The 20,249-nt window shown below is 40.4% G+C and overlaps 1 protein-coding gene across 2 annotated transcripts in view; it reads right to left on the bottom strand.

Moving 5' to 3' along the window:
• Positions 1-20,249, bottom strand: part of LOC104053655 (lysophospholipase 1) — a 47,277-nt gene that overhangs the window by 11,823 nt on the left and 15,205 nt on the right. The window contains exons 1-3 of one of the 2 annotated variants that reach the window (XM_064442720.1): positions 16,008-16,304; positions 9,877-9,939; positions 3,926-4,031 (exon numbers count right to left, since the gene is read on the bottom strand). In XM_064442720.1, coding sequence (XP_064298790.1) covers positions 3,926-4,031; positions 9,877-9,939; positions 16,008-16,076 — 238 coding nt within the window. In that variant the 5' untranslated portion in view covers positions 16,077-16,304. Of the gene's footprint in view, positions 1-3,925; positions 4,032-9,876; positions 9,940-16,007; positions 16,305-20,249 lie in introns of those variants that run through there. The other variant, XM_064442719.1, reaches the window with a different exon arrangement.

Here is a 20,249-nt window from a genome sequence, read left to right as displayed (position 1 = left end):
AATGAAACTACTAAAACTATTTCTGCACTCGGTTCTACCTGGTATCTTATAAAGACGTGTTCTTATCAATACTAAACAACACTATTAGACTGCAGTTTAGGAACTTGTTTTGTCAATAATTTTTTTGAGCAAAGCAAGTAGGTTAGTAGATGTCCTTGACCAACTTTACCTAATGACAGCATTAACATACCTGTAAGACAGCCCTAGACTGCACCAGCTTGCTCCAGTAGAATCAAACTCAGGTTCAGAGTAACAAAGGATTGTATGAATGAAGTAATCCGAGTAAAACTCTTCTGTGAGGTCTGGCTGGTGTTATCTTCTCTTGACAACATCAAGCACTTAAGCATTCTCTTAAAATAAAATTACTCAGGCATGCACTTTTTTTTGAAACAGGCATTTCAATATATTCATGGCCCCATTTTTAGTTTTTATTACTGGCAATAGATGATCACACTTGCACTTAATGTCAGAGTATTGTCCAATCATTCTGCATTTCCAGTTCAGGACATAAACTTACTGGAGTTAAGTTTACGTATTTAGAGGTTGGACATTTCTTTTTCACTGTATACTCTTGGAGTTCAGTAATTATTTGCAATGAAGAATGTTACATTCCTTAAAGAATTTTTGTGTTGTTCTTTTTCAATATAAAGGAACACTCCTCATAACCTAAATGGGTGCACATAGATTCATTATCTGCACAGCATACTCTATACACTCAGCTACTTGGCAAAACAATCTTTGTTTGCAAATCTTGTGTTATAACTGAACAGCACTTTATTCAGAGAGCAGAATTTTCTTCCTTATGTAAATTGTGACCAACCTGGCCGTGTGGTTTAACGTTCTTACAGCAACATCTGAAAGTGATCTTCCACTGTAGCTCAGTGAGTCACTTCAGACAACGCTTGCAAGCCGTCTGCTCAGCAGCTTCCGACCCCTCTGAATAAACCACTGGTAACCTGGCACAGCTCTGGTCAAGCCACACACATCTGGTGATTCACAACCTTACTTTGATTTCTTCTCATGTTTCCCATGCACTCTTAAAACGTAAGTTCCAACAGCATTCAACTTAGACAGTACATGCAGCCTGAACAGTCAACGATTCTTGCCTAAATGCAAAATGTCATTTATAAAAATAACTCACAAAGACTTCAGATCTCTGTGTACAATGCTTGGTACGATTAACAGCTGTCCGCTTCTGTTGTCATCTTTGATCCATACCATTTTACATGCACTATAAACAGCATAATCGAAACTGATTTCTCAAGCAGCTCAACATATGGTATTTCGTATTCTTCTGAGAAAGTCAAAACTAATGATAAAACAGAATAAGAGTACTTTGTAAGATTCCCACCCATACTTCACACGGCCCAGATACCCTATCTTCCACAGTCATGAGATTTTAAGTTCTAATGAATTACCGAGTGGTGAAACGAGAGGTGGAAGATTTGCCCTACTATGCTTTATTATATGGTCTACATTATGATCAAGGAAAATTTAGCTACGTATGTTTTGCATACAAGCAGTGCTGTGTTTTCAGGAAATAATTTGATTTTATATAGTAAGTGCACAACCACACTGTACTAGACCTGGCACAATAATGTACACACAATAATATCTACCTGTAACAAAAATTAGGGCATGAACACTGGTCACACACCCACTGCCTCAAGAAGGAAGTATTCAGTTCTGATTTATGTAAAATATTTGCTATTTACTTCCAAGTTCATCACGTTTGACTTCACCTGATGTAAGCAGCCTTCAGTAAAGTCTCCCAACTGTCTTAAAACAATCTGAATGTGGCAAGCCATCAAAAGGGAAAGGTCCACCTCTTTCCCCAGCTGTATGTTATACTGCAGTCCTTGTATGGAAGCAGTACTGCAAACAGGCTGGATCAAGAAACCGATACAGTTTAATCTAAGCCAGAAGAAATTAACAAAACAATTGGTTTCCAACTGGTCAGTTCCCAGCTCTGGCATTCTGGATAGCTCCCAGAGCACTACTGGTAGGAAGGAACAAGGAGGCACCTGTGCAGAAGGGAAGCCAAGACCACCCCTTTCAGCAGCCACCTACACCCAGATTGACCTGCCATGACCTTCAGGCACCACAGTCTGATTCCAAACTTCTACAGCATGAACACCCTCCGGTCCTCAGGCAGGAATAACAGTCCCCGTGTTTCACAATGTTTGAACCCTTAAAGATCAGTCAGCTATAAGTAACAAAATATTAAGACAAGTTTGACTGACTTCAGAGACAGAAGACTACTTTTACTGTCTCAACAAATAAATAGCAATTCCTTTGCTCAAAGGACAGCGATACCCAGAAGGGTTAGCCCCCCCTCAAAAAGCAGTATCTTAGGGCACTCCCAAAAGCTGAGAATTCGGGGAGGGGGGAAGAGCAGTTCCTCTACTTTCTGCCTAAACTAAGTTGCAGTATCAAAAAATTTGAACTTTACAGAAAAAAAAAAAACAAAAACCAACCAAACTGTGATAGGGCCTTTTTTTTTTTTTTTTAACTGAAATTAATATCCTGGGAGCTAGGTCACTCAATCCAGATGCTGCTTTTAGAAGTCTTTAGAGTAACTCAAGGTAATATGCAAATCCATTTCTCCACTTATGTATCTTACCACGTTGATGCTCTGGTTATAACACAGTTGGACTTCAAGTTCTAAGTGGAAATTTAAACATAAAAAGTACATTATTTCCACTATTTACCAGTGACCTCAGAAATAATTATAATTTTTGTGGTTCAAAAAGTATCTTATCACCATATCTAGTATTATCTGAATTTAATTACTAAAACTAACCTAATTAGTATAATTATATAGTATAATATAAGTATATATAACTTTCTAGAAGTAGGTTAAAAAAAAAGTCTGCTGTAGAGGTTGCTGCTTCTTACTAGAATATAAAAGTTGAGAGCTGTCACAAATTGTCCATTTCTATATACACATCCTGTCAGACTGGTACAAAGTCATTTCTACACCATTTATGAGAGTAATAAGGTATCTGATAAAATACCTCACAGTTGCTAAAAATTAGGCTGATTTCGAATGCAGGGAACTCTAACACCTGCTGGTATTTAGCATATTTTTTCCAGACAGACTGGTAAATACTTAAATCAGTAGAAAATAACGTAAACTGTATTCTATTTCAAAATTCTAAGCTTCCTAAATTGTATTTTACCTAAAATAGGACACAAAGAAATAAAAGAGTACAGCACAGGGCACGAACAAAAATATCTGGACACAGTATGAGATTTAAGTGTTTTCAAGTATATTAAGTACTACAAAATACCCTTGAATAAAACCCTGCCAACAGAAAGGTTTCATTAACTGCGTTCATTGCTTTAAGGGAAATTAAAAAGTACTAACTCACTAATTATTAAGTTGCTTAAAACTATAAAGATTTTAGAAAGTGCAGATCTATTTCTCACTACCTGTAAGTTCTAACAGATTTTTAAAGTCAATTTTTTTTTTTACCAGTTTTTCCTCTTCACAAATCACTTTATAACCAAACTTCAAAGCCTCCACACTCTCATGAGATTTTGCACAAGTTCTTCAGAATACCTGTTATATTTGACAAAGGAAATAGTCAAGAACAGGTTCGTTAGCGCTTAGTACTGCAGTACAGTCACTCTAGCTCAACAGCAGGCAAGACGACTTCAGAAATGAGTCATGTCACAGAAGCCGACTTCCTACTGCTGCCAGCCCCAATAAAAATATATTAACTTTTTCTCTGAATGCACTTTCACAGTAATGCACTAGTGATAGTCAAAGAGTAAAAAACAACTACATCACTGCAGAAAGTTTCCATACTTACACAGGAGCACAAATATATCTAAAGTAAGGCAGCGTCAAGGATTTGCACCAAGGCTGCATACAGTTAAAACATGCAAGAGCATGGGAAAAAAGTTTGTGTCACCATACCTAACAGTTTCTTCCAAGACTTGATCAGAGATTTTGCTAAAGATGTAACTTCTTCATCTGTGCTTTGCTTGCGTATCGCATTCACTGACATTCCAATTCTGGTAGACTGCAAGAGAAAAAAATATACACTATAAAAGGTGACATGAAGATAATTTAACACATAAACATGTGTAAAGTTGTACTTCAACATCATTTTTTTAAAGTATCTTTTTTTGCTTTGTTTTTGGTTTTGTGGCAAGCTTTATTAAGAATATCAGGATGAAATGCTGCAAGCCTTTACAAAACTTATTTTAGCAACATGGACATTTTAAAAAGAAATACAACAGTATTACCGTTTGTTTCCATCAGAGAAGTTTGGGGCCGGGGAGGGTGAAGGGGTGGGACAGGAGGATTAAGGGGAGTCAATCAGAAGATTTTTGCTCCCAAACAATTTCAAAAAGCTCTGCAGAACTACTTAACTACACTAAGTATGACATTCAAAATATCTAACCATGTGAAAAATCATACATACATCCTAACGCTATATAAAATTTTAGCAAAGGTTCTAGCCTCAAAACCTTATTTTTATGTGAAGCTAGGACTGCGTTTATATTTTGGCATGATCAGAAGCTTGCCAAGTACTTCAGTGACTTCATACTCTTAGAATTCCCATTTAGTGGCTGTGGAAGAAGCTGCAGTATCGGTTGGGAGCAACCACGTTTTAAATTCCTAATAATTTTGGCAATACTGAAATTCTTTAAAACGCTAAGCACAGAGAGTTCTGCTTTTAGATAGAAACGGTAAGACTAGGCAACTCTGAAAAGGCCAAGACTGTGACAGGCTTTAAACTTTTGGCACTACTGCCACCTACAGAGTGAAGAGGAGATTCATTTACAATCCACTCCTTTGAAGACACAGAAGATGAGGACATAAATCTAGCTCAGCAGCAACACAAGTTTCATTTTATAAGACTTCTGACTAACATGTTAATCCAACAAGTAGAACATTTCCATGCTTTTAGTTTCATGAGATGAGAAGTGTTTACCAATACAAATAAGTATTTTATTACCATTTCATACTTGGATGACTTTTTAAAAAATTGTTCATAAGATGCTCGGTTTTGTTGCATTTACTATTTACAGGACTCACTAAATATAAATAATTCTACTTACTTTAGCAGTAGTTCATCATAAATTTCCTTCTCCTTTAAAGGAAAATTTAAATTTTTGTGGCTCGCTAAAAATGGAAATGATTTGTTCCTGTAAATTACTCCTTACAACCCACACACCACTTTTGGGGGCACCATAGATGTGCTAAATAACTGGCAATGTATTGGAATACTCAGTAGCTATTTCAGCAAACAAAACACATCAAATAACCTCAGGTCTGAGCATCAGCTCTAAACATGTATTTTGAATTAAAGAAAACAGATGGTTACTTACCTGTAACTAAAGTGTTTCAAGATGGACTCTGCTCACTCAGACTAACAGTACTGGCCAACTCTCCTGACATGCTAAAAACATACTCTGGATATTATATTCAGACAATAAAGAATAACATGTGCTTGGAACTCCACAAAACACTCATTATAGCTGAATGAGAAAAATGTATCTACCAAAAAAAAAAAAACCCCGAAACCACCTTCCACTGATAACTGGGTCCAACCACAGCCTACTCTCATCAGCAAAAAAGGAAAGACACCAACTTAGACTAACTTAGGTAAGTAAAACTCAAACTCAAGTAAAACTCAAAATTAATTGGATAAATCAATTTCTTCCTCTGATCACACATAAGAAAGATTATGGCAACTGTCTAAACTGCCGTGTTTCTTAAGGCAGTATACAAACAGTTCATTTGTTTGCTTTTATACACCACTTGATCTGGCCTCTCCTAAGGAGAGGGGAAGGAAATATCTACCAATTTATTTGCCTGCAAACTGACACGGGTAATCACAAAAGATCAGCATTATATTCTCAAAACAACTGTGTTTTAATGACAAACCCGCCGTCAGCGTTTGATATTTCCTCAGTCTCCCAGCCTCCGGGGCTATTCTTGTGACAGCCATTTTAAGGGGCAAACTCCGGTATTTCTGCCTAGCCCAGTGTAACCAGTGCAATTGCTTTATCTTTGTGCCAATTTATAAGTGTGCAGATATATGAAAGCCTTCCTCACCCTGTGCAAAATGCATTTTTAATGGATCACTCCTCCCCACTTCAAATTCTAGAGCACTATTCATCTGCTTTCTGGGAGTAAAGAGGCTCAGAGACAGCTTAAGGCAGCTGTTTTCACCCCTGAGGTGTTCGAGTTCTAGGCCAAGCAGCCTTTGGTTGGTATGAGCAACAATTAGCATAAGCAACCTATGACTGAACCCAAAACAAAGCATATGGCGGCAGCTACTCTTCCCTAAACCAGTCCAAATGAGAAAATGTCAGGAACATAGTTGGGGAAAAGCAACCACTGAAGCAAGCAGAGCTGTTACCAGCTTTGAACTGGAAGAGAGTATGAGGACAGAGAATACGTGAGCACCTGGACCAAAGCAGAGCCAAATCAGCCTCTGAAGAATAACCATCTCCAGGTCCCAGGTCTCCCTGGCTCGCCAATGAACTGGCAAGAAGTCATTAACGAGGACTGTACCTCACAGCCTAGTTCTGCATACATGTGTGTAATTTCCAGTAAAACCTGTTTGTTAAAATAAAGACCGTCTGTCTCACTCGCTGTTTAGCTGCACACTACCCACAATTAGCAGCAGAGACACGATGCCTTTAATACTGTGTGGCTGCTAAACAGATTTGCAATTCTGACCACCAGATAAATCACGTGTGAGGAAGGCTACTGGCTCCCTGCCTAGCTGAGCAAGGATCTGCTTCCTTACATAAAACTTGTTAGATGTGACACAGTCATATTATCGTCTGTAACCACTTCAGCTTTCTGTGACAAAAATCACGCAGACACAAGACACAAGTCTAGACTACTGACACACACCTTCCTATTCCACGTACCTGTAGACTGTTCAGAGGAACTCGCCAGATCAGACTGAAGCAACAGTCATGTTACAGGAAAAACTGTCACTTCTCTTATTACACAGGAATAATGAAACTGTATCAGCTAGCAGTGCTTTTCTCAATGTAGCCAGCTTTCAAAACTGCTTAAGAATGGGTGCGGATGTACGCTTTTCACTTGTGTCCTGTGTTTCATCAGTTCAAACACATCAATAGATATCTCAGTCTACACAGAGGAAGTTCGTGCTCCTGCTTTCTCACATTCATCACCCTCCCTGACATCAGCACACCAATGATCCACTACCAGAACGATGCATATGATTACTTTGCATTTCAACTGTTTCTCTGAGTCCTCCATTGTTTAAGCAAATCTGGGAGACTGACGTAGAAAGTTTACAGCAGACTTCACACATTTATAGAACTCTCAACAAAAATAACATACATTTGAATATACACATGTCGCTAAATGCAATCTCATGCAGCGGAACTGTTTTGAATACAGAAGTGGATACTTAAGAAAAGCTTCTTAACTAAACTACAGTCAATCTGCTATGCAAGAGTACGCTAAAATACCTGATCCCTTTAGACCTACTGTAACACAGAGAAATCTTTACAAATTCATACGGTGCCTGCCCCAATACAGAAGAAAGATCTTTTACTGCAAATACTATTTCACTCTAAAAACAAGTACCTGTAATATGGATGGGAATAAACAAGCTTCTTTCAAGTACAATAGAAAACAGGGCAGAATTAATACGCAACCCTATATAAATTAAGTCAGGGTCACACAAATACCCTAAAAGGCACAGTTGAGTGAATCTGTACTTAACAAGATTAAGAGTCCTCCTCCACTGATAACATTACTAAGTTTTTCATTGCAACTAAAAAAAGAATAAATCATCTACTCGTACATTTTTCAGATCCTCATGGTTCAAGGGTAAAATTGTTCTGCTGTTCTGTGTAAACTTTACCCTTCTAGTCTCACTCTTCACACTAGGCAGAACAGGTTTGCATAGCAGCATTTACAGAATTTCTGGAGAACTCACAGAGACATTTTTTATTCCAAAGGCAAAAAACATTATTACACAAATACTACATATTAAGCCCTGCACAGAGACACTCAAAAGAATCAGGTTAACAGAGAGTTCTTCTGGGTTTTGTTGTCATTTTGTGTGGGGCTTGAGGGTTATTTTCAGCGGGGTGTTGGTTTGGATTTTTTTTTAAGGAAGGAGGCTGGACATAGTGGAGAAGGTTGCAGCATTCTATCAGCCATGCTCATTCATGCATGAAGGTGACACTTTCAAATCCCTCTTTGCTGTCACAAACAGTATTATTCTGCAAATATGTGGGGTGCATACGTCAAGAATGACATTGCTACTGACACTTGAGATTTGAACTTTATAACTAATTCCTTATCTGTGACCAACTGCAAGGTCCTGCATCTGGGGAGGAACAACCCCACGCACCAGTACAGGCTGGGGGCTGAACTACTGGAAAGCAGCTCTGTTGAGAAGGTCCTGGGAGTGGTGGTGGACAACAAACTGACCATGAGCCAGCAATGTGCCCGGGATGCATTAAAAGGAATGTGGCCAGCAGGGAGAGGGAGGTTATCCTCCCCTTCTGCTCTACCCTGGTGAGGCCACATTTGGAGTACTGTGTCCAGTTTTGGGTCCCCCAGTTTAAGGAGGACAGGGAACTGCTTGAGCAAGTCCAGCAGAGAGCTACCAAGATGATCAGGGGACTGGAGCATCTCCCTTATGAGAAAGGACTGAGAGACCTGGGTTTGCTCAGCCTGGAGAGGAGATGACTGAGGGGGGATTTCATAAATACCTATAAATACCTAAAGGCTGGGTGTCAGGACGATGGGACTAGGCTCTTTTCAATAGTGCCCAATGCCAGGACAAGGGGCCATGGGCACAAGTTGGAACACAGGAAGTTCCACCTCAATATGAGAAGAAAACTTCTTTCCTGTGAGGGTGACAGAGCAGTGGAACAGGCTGCCCAGGGAGGATGTGGAGTCTTCTTCCCTGGAGACATTCAAACCCCACCTGGACACGTTCCTGTGCCCCCTGCTCTAAATGTCCCTGCTCAAGCAGGGGGGTTGGACAAGATGATCTCCAGAGGTCCATTCTAACCCCTACCATTCTATGATTCTGTATTAATTGACACTTAGAAAAAAGTTACATTTCAGCCTCTTCCCATTTAAGTGCCTACCACAGCAAATCAGGTCTTACATTTACCTCTGCCATTTGAAAACCTTCAGAGATTGGAAATAATCTAGTCATTTTGGAAGAGTTGTTGTTAATTGATAAATTACATGACAAACTCTGAAACTTGACAAAGGAAGCTCACTGAGCTACTTTTTGAAAGAATTTATAAATTATATATAAAATACTATGTTGGAGATGTAGATATAAGCATAATTAGAGAGTATGCATGCAAGTGAGAGAGATTGTACCACACCATCACTCCTGGCCAGGGGAGTAAAAGGGGAGGAGGAGGACTATAATTACCTTAAGAAAGACACTGCTCAGAGTTATGTGGGGTAGAAAAAAAAAGGAAACTATGCTTCTCTTCACTTAAAATCCAAAACCAGAACTAACTACATAAGAAAAGTAAGTAACAGCTCTGGTTAAATTCATTCTCCTTCAGACAGAAGGAAACACATCACATTTGTGTTAGTAAGAACCCAAGGTAAATTTATAAGAAGCTCTTCCCCTTTGTCCATGACAAAATTCACTATTTTCAACTTAAACAGAAAGATAAGCTTTAAGAGCTTGCTACTGGAAGAAAACACTTAAGTGCCCCAAATCAGCATGAACTAAGACTAGTTACCCTATAATAACACTGATTCCTCCAAGGAGTTTCTACATAGGAATCTACTTTAATAGTGCTATCTTCTTCCAAACATGCTGGCTTCACCTTCATCATTATGGAGTTAATATTTGCAACGGAACAATAAGAAAATCATACCTGTAACAACTCAAGGGTCATGGGAATATTTTTAAGCTCTTTCAATAAATCAAGTGCTCCAGCCTGGGGGGGGAGAAAAAAAAAAGTCAATTCAGCAGCGATCAGGTACATTAAATATAACACCAACGACATACTCTTATCTGCCTTCACGGTCCCAGACTGCATACAAACCATCAGTTCCCAATTTATCCACAAAACAACAAAAGGACAAGGAATGTTCTGCTTCACAAACTCTAAACATTAACAAGCCTTAACTCAGAAATTGAAGTATTCACTCAAAGACCAGAGAAGTTTTATCCCACATAATTCAAATGCCAGTTAAAGCATTCTGTCAATTACTACTTAACCAACGCACATCCTCAAGAAAACAGCCTCAAGGGTACTTCACTTAACGGCATCAGAAACAAGCCAGACAACAACAGCAATTTTCAGTTCAGAACAACCTCACCTGTTTTCACACAAGAACTTGGAGTTGAGCAGCTCTGCAAAGTCCATCAATAGCACACACATATATATGCACATTTAACAATATATATAAAGTATATATAGCCAACATTCTTAACTGTATTTGCAGTGGTGTGGTGAAGCCAGAGAAGTCTACTGGTTTAAAAACTGTGATCAGAGTACACTATTTTACTAGACACAGCTGCAGTTTCCCCAACAGAAAGAGATGACTTTGTCAGTGCATCTACCAACAAATGTCCAAATAAAGCAAGCTGAGCAAGACTTGCTTTCAAGCTTTATTTTCAACTATCAAGTTTAAATATTATTTCAATGAAATACATAGATTAGGCTGCACAGATTAGTGCAGACAACACTCTGCAGCCTATACCAGGCTAGCCAAGCATCAACACGTTCCAAACTAGAAGCCGGAGCCCATCCTAATGTGCTGTAACCTCTGAGCTAATGCACTTGCCTATTATTCAGCTGTCATGGTTTTTTCTGTTTATCTTTTCCCCTAAGACCCATAAGGAAAGGTACAAACTAATACTTTTAAGCAGCAACTTTCTCAATAGATGAGTTAATTTCAGCGATTATACTGCTAGGCTTTAATAAACTCTATACATGGCTACTCTGACTAACAATTCGTATCAGTCAACAATAACATTCCTTGGCAATTTGGCCCTACTTAAAAAAAGAGTTTTCATAAATGTGAGCTCCATAATTTATTTTAATCTCTAGAACCTTCATTATTTACCAACTCTGCTTAAGCAGAGCTCTGCACATCCACTTCTTACTGTGCACACAGGTTGTCAGGCTGTAGCAACGTTCTAAGGGTTGAGATGATTTTGCTGTTATTCAAGTGCACATGGTTCTGAACCTGTGAGCTATGAACAGTAAGAAGGTAACTGCCTTTGCATATAACAGGCCACTCTGCCCAGGCTAATTCTTCCTGCCTTTTTTTTAAATTCACAAGGTCTGGAAATTAACCCCACAAAATTTCCATCTCGCCGATCTCTGGAATTTGATTCCTTTCTCTTTCCTTACCTCTCTCTCAACTCAACCCATTTTGTTCAATGTGCATTTTGCTTGCCTTTATTTTTAAATTCTCCCTAATCAACCTCTAATATGACACCTGTTGCAAGGAAACTCATGTAATCTCCTGCTGCATCTGCAGGTCTTATAATTTAACCGCTAAAGATAGCCCATAAAATAACCACCAAGAGGCTGAGAAAGATGAAAGTGGAACTTCTGTGTCCAAACAGGCACAGCTTTGGACACTTTCAAACATCTGCTACAATTGCTCTTTCAACACATATGACAGCAAAGCAGCCTCTAAAAACAAACATGTCACTATGTCCCACCTTACACAGGCCCAATTCACTTACAAAACCAAAGTTTTGCTATTCTGCCATCAGAGCAAAAAGCCTTGTTTAACTTTTATTCATGATATACAAAACTTCTCCAGTTTTAACCGTAGAATTTTAGCAGCAATGATGCAAGACTGGGAAATGTCATGCTGTTTTCAGGTGCTAAATTGAGTAAGCATACTAAACCATTTCTTTCTCTAAACAGCCATAAGCATGGTTTCTTCTGTGCAAACATAGATCCAAATAAAGCAAGTTAATTATCTTCACTGCTACAAAACAAAATAAAATTCAAGAAAACCTTCTTACCCAAAACAAATTACAAAAGTCAATGTGCCATTTTCAAAAATATAATCCAATAGCACCTAACTCCAATTAAGTTATTAGCAGCCTGAGATTTCAAAATAAACACAGGTTAGATGTAGTCTGCAACTTCGGCATAACATGATGAATATAATGCAAAGTATCACTGTCTTCACCTCACCTTAGAAATACAATCTAGTCAAAATTTCTTTGCCTCTAGAATCCCTTTCCAATTGTACATGTCAAAACAACTTTATTATTCCCAGTCTAAGCATTTTCCAAAACTAGTAACTTGATACATAGGAGGTTAACAAACCATGCAACAAGTAAAATAAAACCCAGATACTCACTACACAGATGTTACCCACATTTCAATGCTGTTTTCAGTACCAAATTACCAAAACCTCTAATGCACTAATGCTTTCTAAGCCTTCACTCTTCTCTATTCAATTATTTTAAGTGTACCAAGAATTAGATGCCTTAAAATTAGATTTGAGTTTAAACTCACAGCAACCACAAAGTTTTTCATAACCACCTTTCTTAGCATAAAGTCAAATGCCCTCTTTTCCTCAAAACCAGAGTGGAAGTTGCACACTAAAACTTGTAATTCCTATTTTTCTAATGTAACGTAAGACTCCTCAGTTTAAAAAAAACCCCAACCATTAAGAACATTATTATAAATCTTCTTTTAAAGGCTCTTCTGTAATTTTATAGAAAATGAAAGACAATGCCCTGTTCCACTAGGCTGGCTGACTTCCAGTTTACCTTGTTATTTGAAATAACAGAAGTCAGTTTCATAGAGATTTAGTAGATTACTCCTCTTAGCTTCTTTCAGTTGAACAGATCAGAACACCAGAATGATGTTCTATATTCATCCTATAAAGCTATGCTTCAGGCAATAGAAAATGGAGTATGTTTCTGAAGACAGCAGAGCTATCCAGTTATAATTCTGTTCTACTTCAGGGAGCAAACATTTAATAACACGGACAATTTCATGTTTTCTTCTCAAACTTACTCAGCTGTTCTTGATTTTTTTAATCCATGGATGCAACTTTATTTTTCATACCTATTCATTACAGCAGCTTCTTTAAAGAAAGGGGTACATACGTACAACAAAAAGCTATAAAGGAAGGCACTAGATGTGTTTTAATCCAATTGCAGTTATTCTGAAGGAGAAGTAATATCTATTTCAAACATGAAACCCATATTTGAAGTAACAGCAGAAATATGAATTTCACTGTGTATTAAATACACCATTGCATTATTATTTTGTCCTTCAAAACAGAAGAACTGCATGTATCACTTCACTAAAATAGTTATGAAATGTGCACAGGTACAATTAAATCCTTAGGCAAGACAAATCACCAAGAGACTGACTCATGAAGGGTGTCTGCATGGCCTGCCTTTTCAACTCATCAAAAGAAATGCCACAAGCCACAGAGTCACCTTTTGCACAAGAGATGAAGCATCTCTTGCCATCTGAGTCTTGACAACTTCAAAGTGAAAAGGTATCAAGGCTTTTTTTTTCTTTTATTGATGGATTTTATCAAATTATTCTCATTCGAAGACATACAGCAAATACCTGCTCTTGTTGAGTAAAAATAGAGAAAGGAATACAAGGGGTTGTCAGGAGCATAACTATCCACCAGGTACTTATATAATAATGCATTTCTCAATTCAGCTTCATCTTCATGAAACAATGAAGTACCTCTTCATAGAAAGTATCTTAATAAGTTTGCTAAAGTTCGCATTTTAACTGCACAGCAGAATTACGTAGGAAATCACACTGTGCAATTAAAGAAGAAATACCTTATAAATGACAAAGTCTAGTACGAAAAACAGAGACATCTACTGGGTTAAATATGGCTGTACTTCCTCTCCTATCATACAGCTAAGGGGTTTTATCATGGTACACACACATGCTTCGGATCAACTGTCAGATCTCCACTATCCAGCTCAAGCCTCAGCCTTAGAAGGTTTTTGAGACAGCATCAAACTAACAACAGAGCCACTTGTGTGCAGGAACGAGCTGGACTGAATGAGCTCTGTTCCAACAAAGTACAGAAGCACAACTGCTTCTGGTGCTGCCCCCGCTCTCGCTCCCGGGACAGGGGCGAAGATGAAGACCCAGCTGCTGGCTCCAGCCAGGCACAGCCTGGCCCAGCTGCGCACGCTGCAGTTTGCCCACACCAGACCCGTGCTGACCCCAGCAAAGACAATGCACCACTCCCTAGAGCTTTGAAAGGTAATTAGCTCACACATGCTAGAGTGTGAATACATGTCCCCAGCTGCTGTTAGGAATTGCATCCAAACTCCTAGGCCTCCCACATCGCTGAAAAATATACCAGGGCCACCAGGAACATCTCTGGTATTGCTGCAGCAATGCTTACCAGCGTCAACAGTAGCTCCCATATTATCTGGGACTTAGCATTTTCTTTCTACTGTGAGAAGTTCTTCCAAATAAAACTCAATTAATGGCACTTTATCATTCTCACTGCCAAAATACTGAAATGTTTCATAGTTGGTATGTTTTCGTCTTTTCAACACCTCATAGGAAAGAGCCACTACTCCAATTTTAGAGTCAGGAAAGCGAGACCAAATTCTTTTTGTTGAAAAATCATGAGGAATACAAATAAAAAGAATACGGGAGGAGACAAAAAGGAAAAAAATAATCAAGTGAACAAATATTAGTTGTAAAAAGTTCTTTCCACTAGATGGGACTCCTGTTTCCATATTGTATCATCAGAGAGTTCGAGCGTATCAGAGCTAAACCATACTCTGCTACAGAACATCAAGAATTTTGAAACACAACAAAGCATGGCCTGTACGTACTTGCAGTGAATTTGTTTGGATTCTGAACCAAACAAATTTCATTGGTTTAATGAAATCAGGGTATTCTATAAATATGCAAATCTTATTTAATACTGTTATTTGTAATTTCCATTACCTTAAATAGCAAAAAAAAAAAAAAAAATCACTGCTGCATCCATTAAGACTTCTATAAACTGAAATCCCACAGAGCTCGGTTCTGAACTGTCATTAATATTGAGCATTTAATGCACTAACATAACAGATAGAAAAGTTTTCTATACTAAAATAATAGTTTGTGAGACAAACAGCAATCACAAATATACAAGTTACAAAAAAACAACAATATGCCTACACAGTAAAGAAGTGGCAAACGAAGTTTGTAATTTACCTGTATGCTACTTTACGTGTAATCATAATCAGGTATTTGACTGTTGCTGCACACACGGATTTTACTTATTTTGACATTTTGTAGGGATAGTACAGACGTTATACGTTGTCTAAGCCAGCCCTATATGGAGGGCATACATGGAATAACACGTGAACTAACCCAACCGAATCCTACTCGATTAAGTTCTACCTCCGTTCCGAGGCAGAATTACTTGAATTAACAAACACGGCAGGAGTTACACTCATACTCTGTTTCAGGTTTAAAACCAAACCCAAACAGAAGCGCTCGCAGGCCCCGCCTGCTCCAGCGGTTTGCCCGCGCAGCCCCGGCCGCCCCGCCGAAGCAGGACCAGGGGTTCCCAATCGCATTTTTAGTTTGCGCACCCCATCTAAAACACCAGCTTTCGTGCTTGAGGGCAAACCCAGCCCAGCTGGGAGCAGGGAGACCACCTCCGCCGCCGTCCCGCTCCGACTGGCCGGGCTTGTTCCCGCACCGCCCCGGCTGCGACCCCCGAGGGAGGCCGGTGCCCCGGCGGGGCGCGGCGAGAAGCGCCGTGTGGGGCCGGGGCCTGGCACGGACCTCTCTCCCGGGCCGGACGCCGCGCCGGAGCCGGGCGGGGGGAGGCTCTGCTCCGCCGCCGGGGGCTCCGCGTCCTCCCGGGGCGGCGACGGGGGCGCCCGGGCCGCAGGGCGGGAAAACGGAGGCGGGTGAAGGGGGCCCGGGCGCCGCCCGGTGGGAAAGGGGTGGAAGGGGGGGAGCGCGGGACTCCGCACCGCCGAGCCGAGCCGAGCCGCCTCCCGCCCCGTCCCGCCCCCGCTCACCGCGTTTTTCTTCTGCACCATCTTGTCCATCTTCTTGGCGATGCGGATGATCTCGTCCTCCGTGGTCATGGCTGCGGCGGCCCACGCGGGGCCTGGGCGCTGGAGCCGGCGGAGCAGAGCCCCTCGCCTCGCCTCGCCTCACCTCACCTCACCTCGCCTCGCCTCCTCCCCTCGTGTCGCGGGACTCGGGTGGCGGCGGGGCCGCCGCCGAGCTCTGCGGGCAGGAGCGGAGCCAGGCCGCGGCGCAGCGCCCCGACCCAGCAGCCAGAGCGGCGGCGGCGGCGCCAGGCAGCGCGAGTCGAGCACCGGCCGCAGGAGCCAGGCAGCGCTGCCGCAGGCCGAGTCCATGAGCGCGCCGGCGGGCGGGGCCCCACGGGGGTGGGGGGGGGAAGAGCTGCGTAGGGGGGCGACTCTCTCCCCCTGCCCCCCAAAGCAGTATCATTAAATGCTCCGAACTCGTACAAGGCCTCGCTTCTGGAGCCCCCAACGCCAGCTGCGGGCCGCGAGCGCTGCCAGCCGGCCTCGGCGCGCCGCCCTGGTCGCCCAAGTGCAAAACGCGCCATCAGGAACTCGCTGCCCTTGTTCGTGCTTTTCTTCAGCTGCCAGAGGGCTCGGAATTACAGCAGGCATTTGATTTCGTCAGCTTCAAATGGATGGAAAATCCCCTCTACCCTGTAATGGAAGAGGTTTCTTGAAGTCCATCCCTAAAGAGATATTTTTGTATGAAATGGAGTGAGGATTTCAAAATGCAATTTTAGAGTAAGTTGGAGATTTACAAGTTCAGAGTCGGTACAACAGTTGGAGATAAACTTTTGCGTTGGCCAAGTAACACACTGTGATGTGCTACAGTGCTTCCAAGACTTAAAAATAGTCTAAATCTTTTATATGTTCCAATCATAGAATCATTAAGGTTGGAAAGACCTCTAGGATCATCAAGTCCAGCCACCAACCCAACACCACCATGTCTCCTAAACCATGTCTTGAAGTGCCACCTCTACACACTTTCTGAACACCTCCAGGGCTGGGGACTCCCTCATCTCTCTGGGCAGCCTGTTCCAATGCCTGACCACTCCTTCAGTAAAGAAATTTTCCTAATATCCAATCTAAACCTCCCATGATGCCACTTGAGGCCATTCCCTCTCATCCTATCGCTAGTTACTTGGGAAGAGACATATCGCATTTATAAAGTTTGACAAATTTATATTATGTATCATCAATGAATCCTGTCCATCAATTGAGTGATATGCCTTGTTACCATGATTTGTTGTTGAAAAGAACAGCATCATTAAACCATTTTCACTGTAAAATAGAAGTGTTTACTGTAAGAAAATGGTAAGTGTTGCTGAAGATTATGTACAGAAAGATTAGCCCCTACTAAGATCCAGGAGGGTGCTTATACATGCTGCTCAAATCTATTATTAGTAAGCAGTCAAATACCGTCAATGCCTCAGTTGTAAACCAAGGGCTGTAAAATATGTACATTTTGGAGAGGAGGTAAGCTAAGCCTTTTCCTTGAAATGACATTCAGGGAAGCCATTACTGCAAGAACTGCTGCTGCCCTTGTGTGCCATGTACAGTGCAGCAAGGCTGGCTTGTGTTTTGAAGCCACATAGAGTCAGGGCGGTTACAGGCACTTCTACATCATGCTCAATGCACACACCGGTTGCAGCATCTGCCAGCTGAAAGGCCTGCACGTACACAGACTTATTAAAAGCAGTTAAAACTATTTGGGAGCTAGATAGGATCTTCCCACAGGTTAGATCTGGGCCATGAACTGGACAAGCAGACAGAACCTTTGTTTGCACTTTTTTGTTTGTTCTGCCCAAGGCGGTTAAAAAACCAACAAAGGAATGATTCCTTAGGGAAAAGAGCACCTTTTCTTTCAGGGACAGATTTTGGGAAGGGAAGAAAAAATAGCAGTGCTCACCACAACATTTAAGGCATTGTGCCAGTTCAGGTTTAATTCCATTTTGTCTAGATGCAGTAACCTAGTACCTGTAATAATCAGCTCAGGCTAAATAAGATGCTAACCTCAAATGAAATTTATCATTATTTTTCCCACAACCACATCAATGATAAACACAGTACGCGACGTGTTTGCAGCTGAGGGCTATTGCTATGCTATATGGTAAACAAGATTGTACGTGTTCTACAGTAGGTGCAAGTTAGGTCAGGGATAACACTACCAGAAAACTATAAATCTCACATCAGTCATGAATCATAGAATGGTTTGGGTTGGAAGAGACCTTTAGAGGTCATCTAGTCCAACCCCCCCCACAGTGAGCAGGGACATCTTTAACTAGGTCAGTCAGTATGGTTAGTTCGAACGTTTAAGTTCTGGAATGAATTCTTGCAGTAGTAATTTCTTTAAAAAATATAATTCAACACAGTCTTCATTGGAAATGCATGGAAAGAGTTAAAAAATGCAGATTAAATCTATTAAAATCCAAAGCGTATCAGGTAAGTAAATAATTGTAAATTAAATGCTATATAGGACTTACAAAAGGCCTGCTGCATGTCAATAAGGGGAAGGCAGGTCACGCTTGTTTAACATCAAAGCTAATAAAAGTAGCATCAGAGAAATATTTCAGCAAGGAAATAAAAAGACTAACCAGATTGAAATGCATATCCTCTTTTGCAAATTGATGCAATAAAGGAAAACAAAATACAGCTCGCATTATTCGTACTGCATGCTACAATATCAGAATGATACTTAATTAACTGAACCAGTACTAACCAGATTCTTTATATTAGCTGCTCTGCCATCCTCGGAACAGCAGTTCTTTATTGCAAAGAAATACACAGTGCTCTCCACGGTTGTTCTCTTTTAGCTGGTTCTAAACCAAGCAGCTTTATACAGCATCAATCTCTCCTATCACATGCCACTCTAAGTCCAAAGAACAGTAGGAGCGGGGAAAAAAGACCAAACAGAAGTTAAACTGAGCTGTAGCAAATGGAAGGCCCGATTCCTTTTAATGGCAAGATTTTCCTCAAAAATTTCTGAAACAGAAACATGCACCTTGATTAGTTGTTTCTGTTGTTCTTCAACAGATAGGGGTTTTTTATTTCCTTGGACCAGCTCTAGATTATAACGCTTCTAACTGAAGTGAGATGAAGTATCATTTTCAAATTCTGGTGTTTGCAGTATGTTATTAAGTTCATTTTCAAAATGTCTTCACTTCTTTTTTCAACTTAGAAGCAGTAACTGCAGGCAGTTCAACATAAAAAAATAAATATCTCACAAAATGTTTTTAAGGTCATATTATTAGACTGTCACTTAGATAAGCCCTGTTCTCTATTCTGGGGCAACCCCTACGTACCTTTTGCACCTAGACTGAAAATATTTAAGCCTTTTAAAGGTCCCCCAAAATAATTTTAAATACCATGACACAGCTAGAAAATGATTTCAGGTAGAAGCAAGTTGAAGAGTTTGCTCATATTCACAACCAGGGAACATTTAAACTCCAACTTTTAGACTCCATCTGCTTCATCTGCTAATGCAGGCAAGTAACCTTTTAAAAAAAGAACCTGAGGGAAGTCTACCTTCTCCACACGGAAAAGCTAAACCTCCCACTGATACGCCTGAAGCAAGGTTACCACACCTCAAACTGGCTAAAAGTTTTAAGTTTTACAAGTTTTGCAGAGAAAAAGGAGGCAATGGGTTACTCTTTCCCAGTAGCTGGAACTAAGAGAAAACCATTATCTACTGATCCACTTTGTGGATGTCCATTAAATTATGTAAGTACTTCGTTTAAATTGGCTTTAATCAGCTACATCAAAGGCACTTGTTTCACACAAAGAGAATAAACCTGTTATCCCAAAGGCAAATGGTGAGAGCGGTGAGCAACAAAAACAAAAGGAAAAAGAAGGAAAAAAAGAATATGTTCTACAGCTACTATTCTTTGCAGAATCCCATTTCCAAGTTAACCAACAGACGTTCTGAAAACTTCTTGAGAGTCACCTTCACTTGCATCAGTCGTCTCATACAGTATCTGATTAATACAACAGTACCTTGTAATTTTTTACTACACCAATTCCAGGCAATGTTTCTCGTCACAGTTATCTTCTCAGGGATACCAGGGCTGAAAGTCAATAGAAACTGAAGATGACTCAAAAAATTTATCATAAAATATAAACTGACAAATTACTCTGTATAGTATTGCACCTTTATTGTTACTAGCTATTCTTACACTCTTGAAGTTGCCACATGCAGCACTGCATCTGATGTGCATTTCCACACAT

The sequence above is a fragment of the Phalacrocorax carbo genome, chromosome 2 (assembly GCF_963921805.1).
Source record: "Phalacrocorax carbo chromosome 2, bPhaCar2.1, whole genome shotgun sequence".
Classification (NCBI taxonomy): Eukaryota; Metazoa; Chordata; class Aves; order Suliformes; family Phalacrocoracidae; genus Phalacrocorax; species Phalacrocorax carbo.
This window is presented reverse-complemented; position numbering and strand designations above follow the sequence as displayed.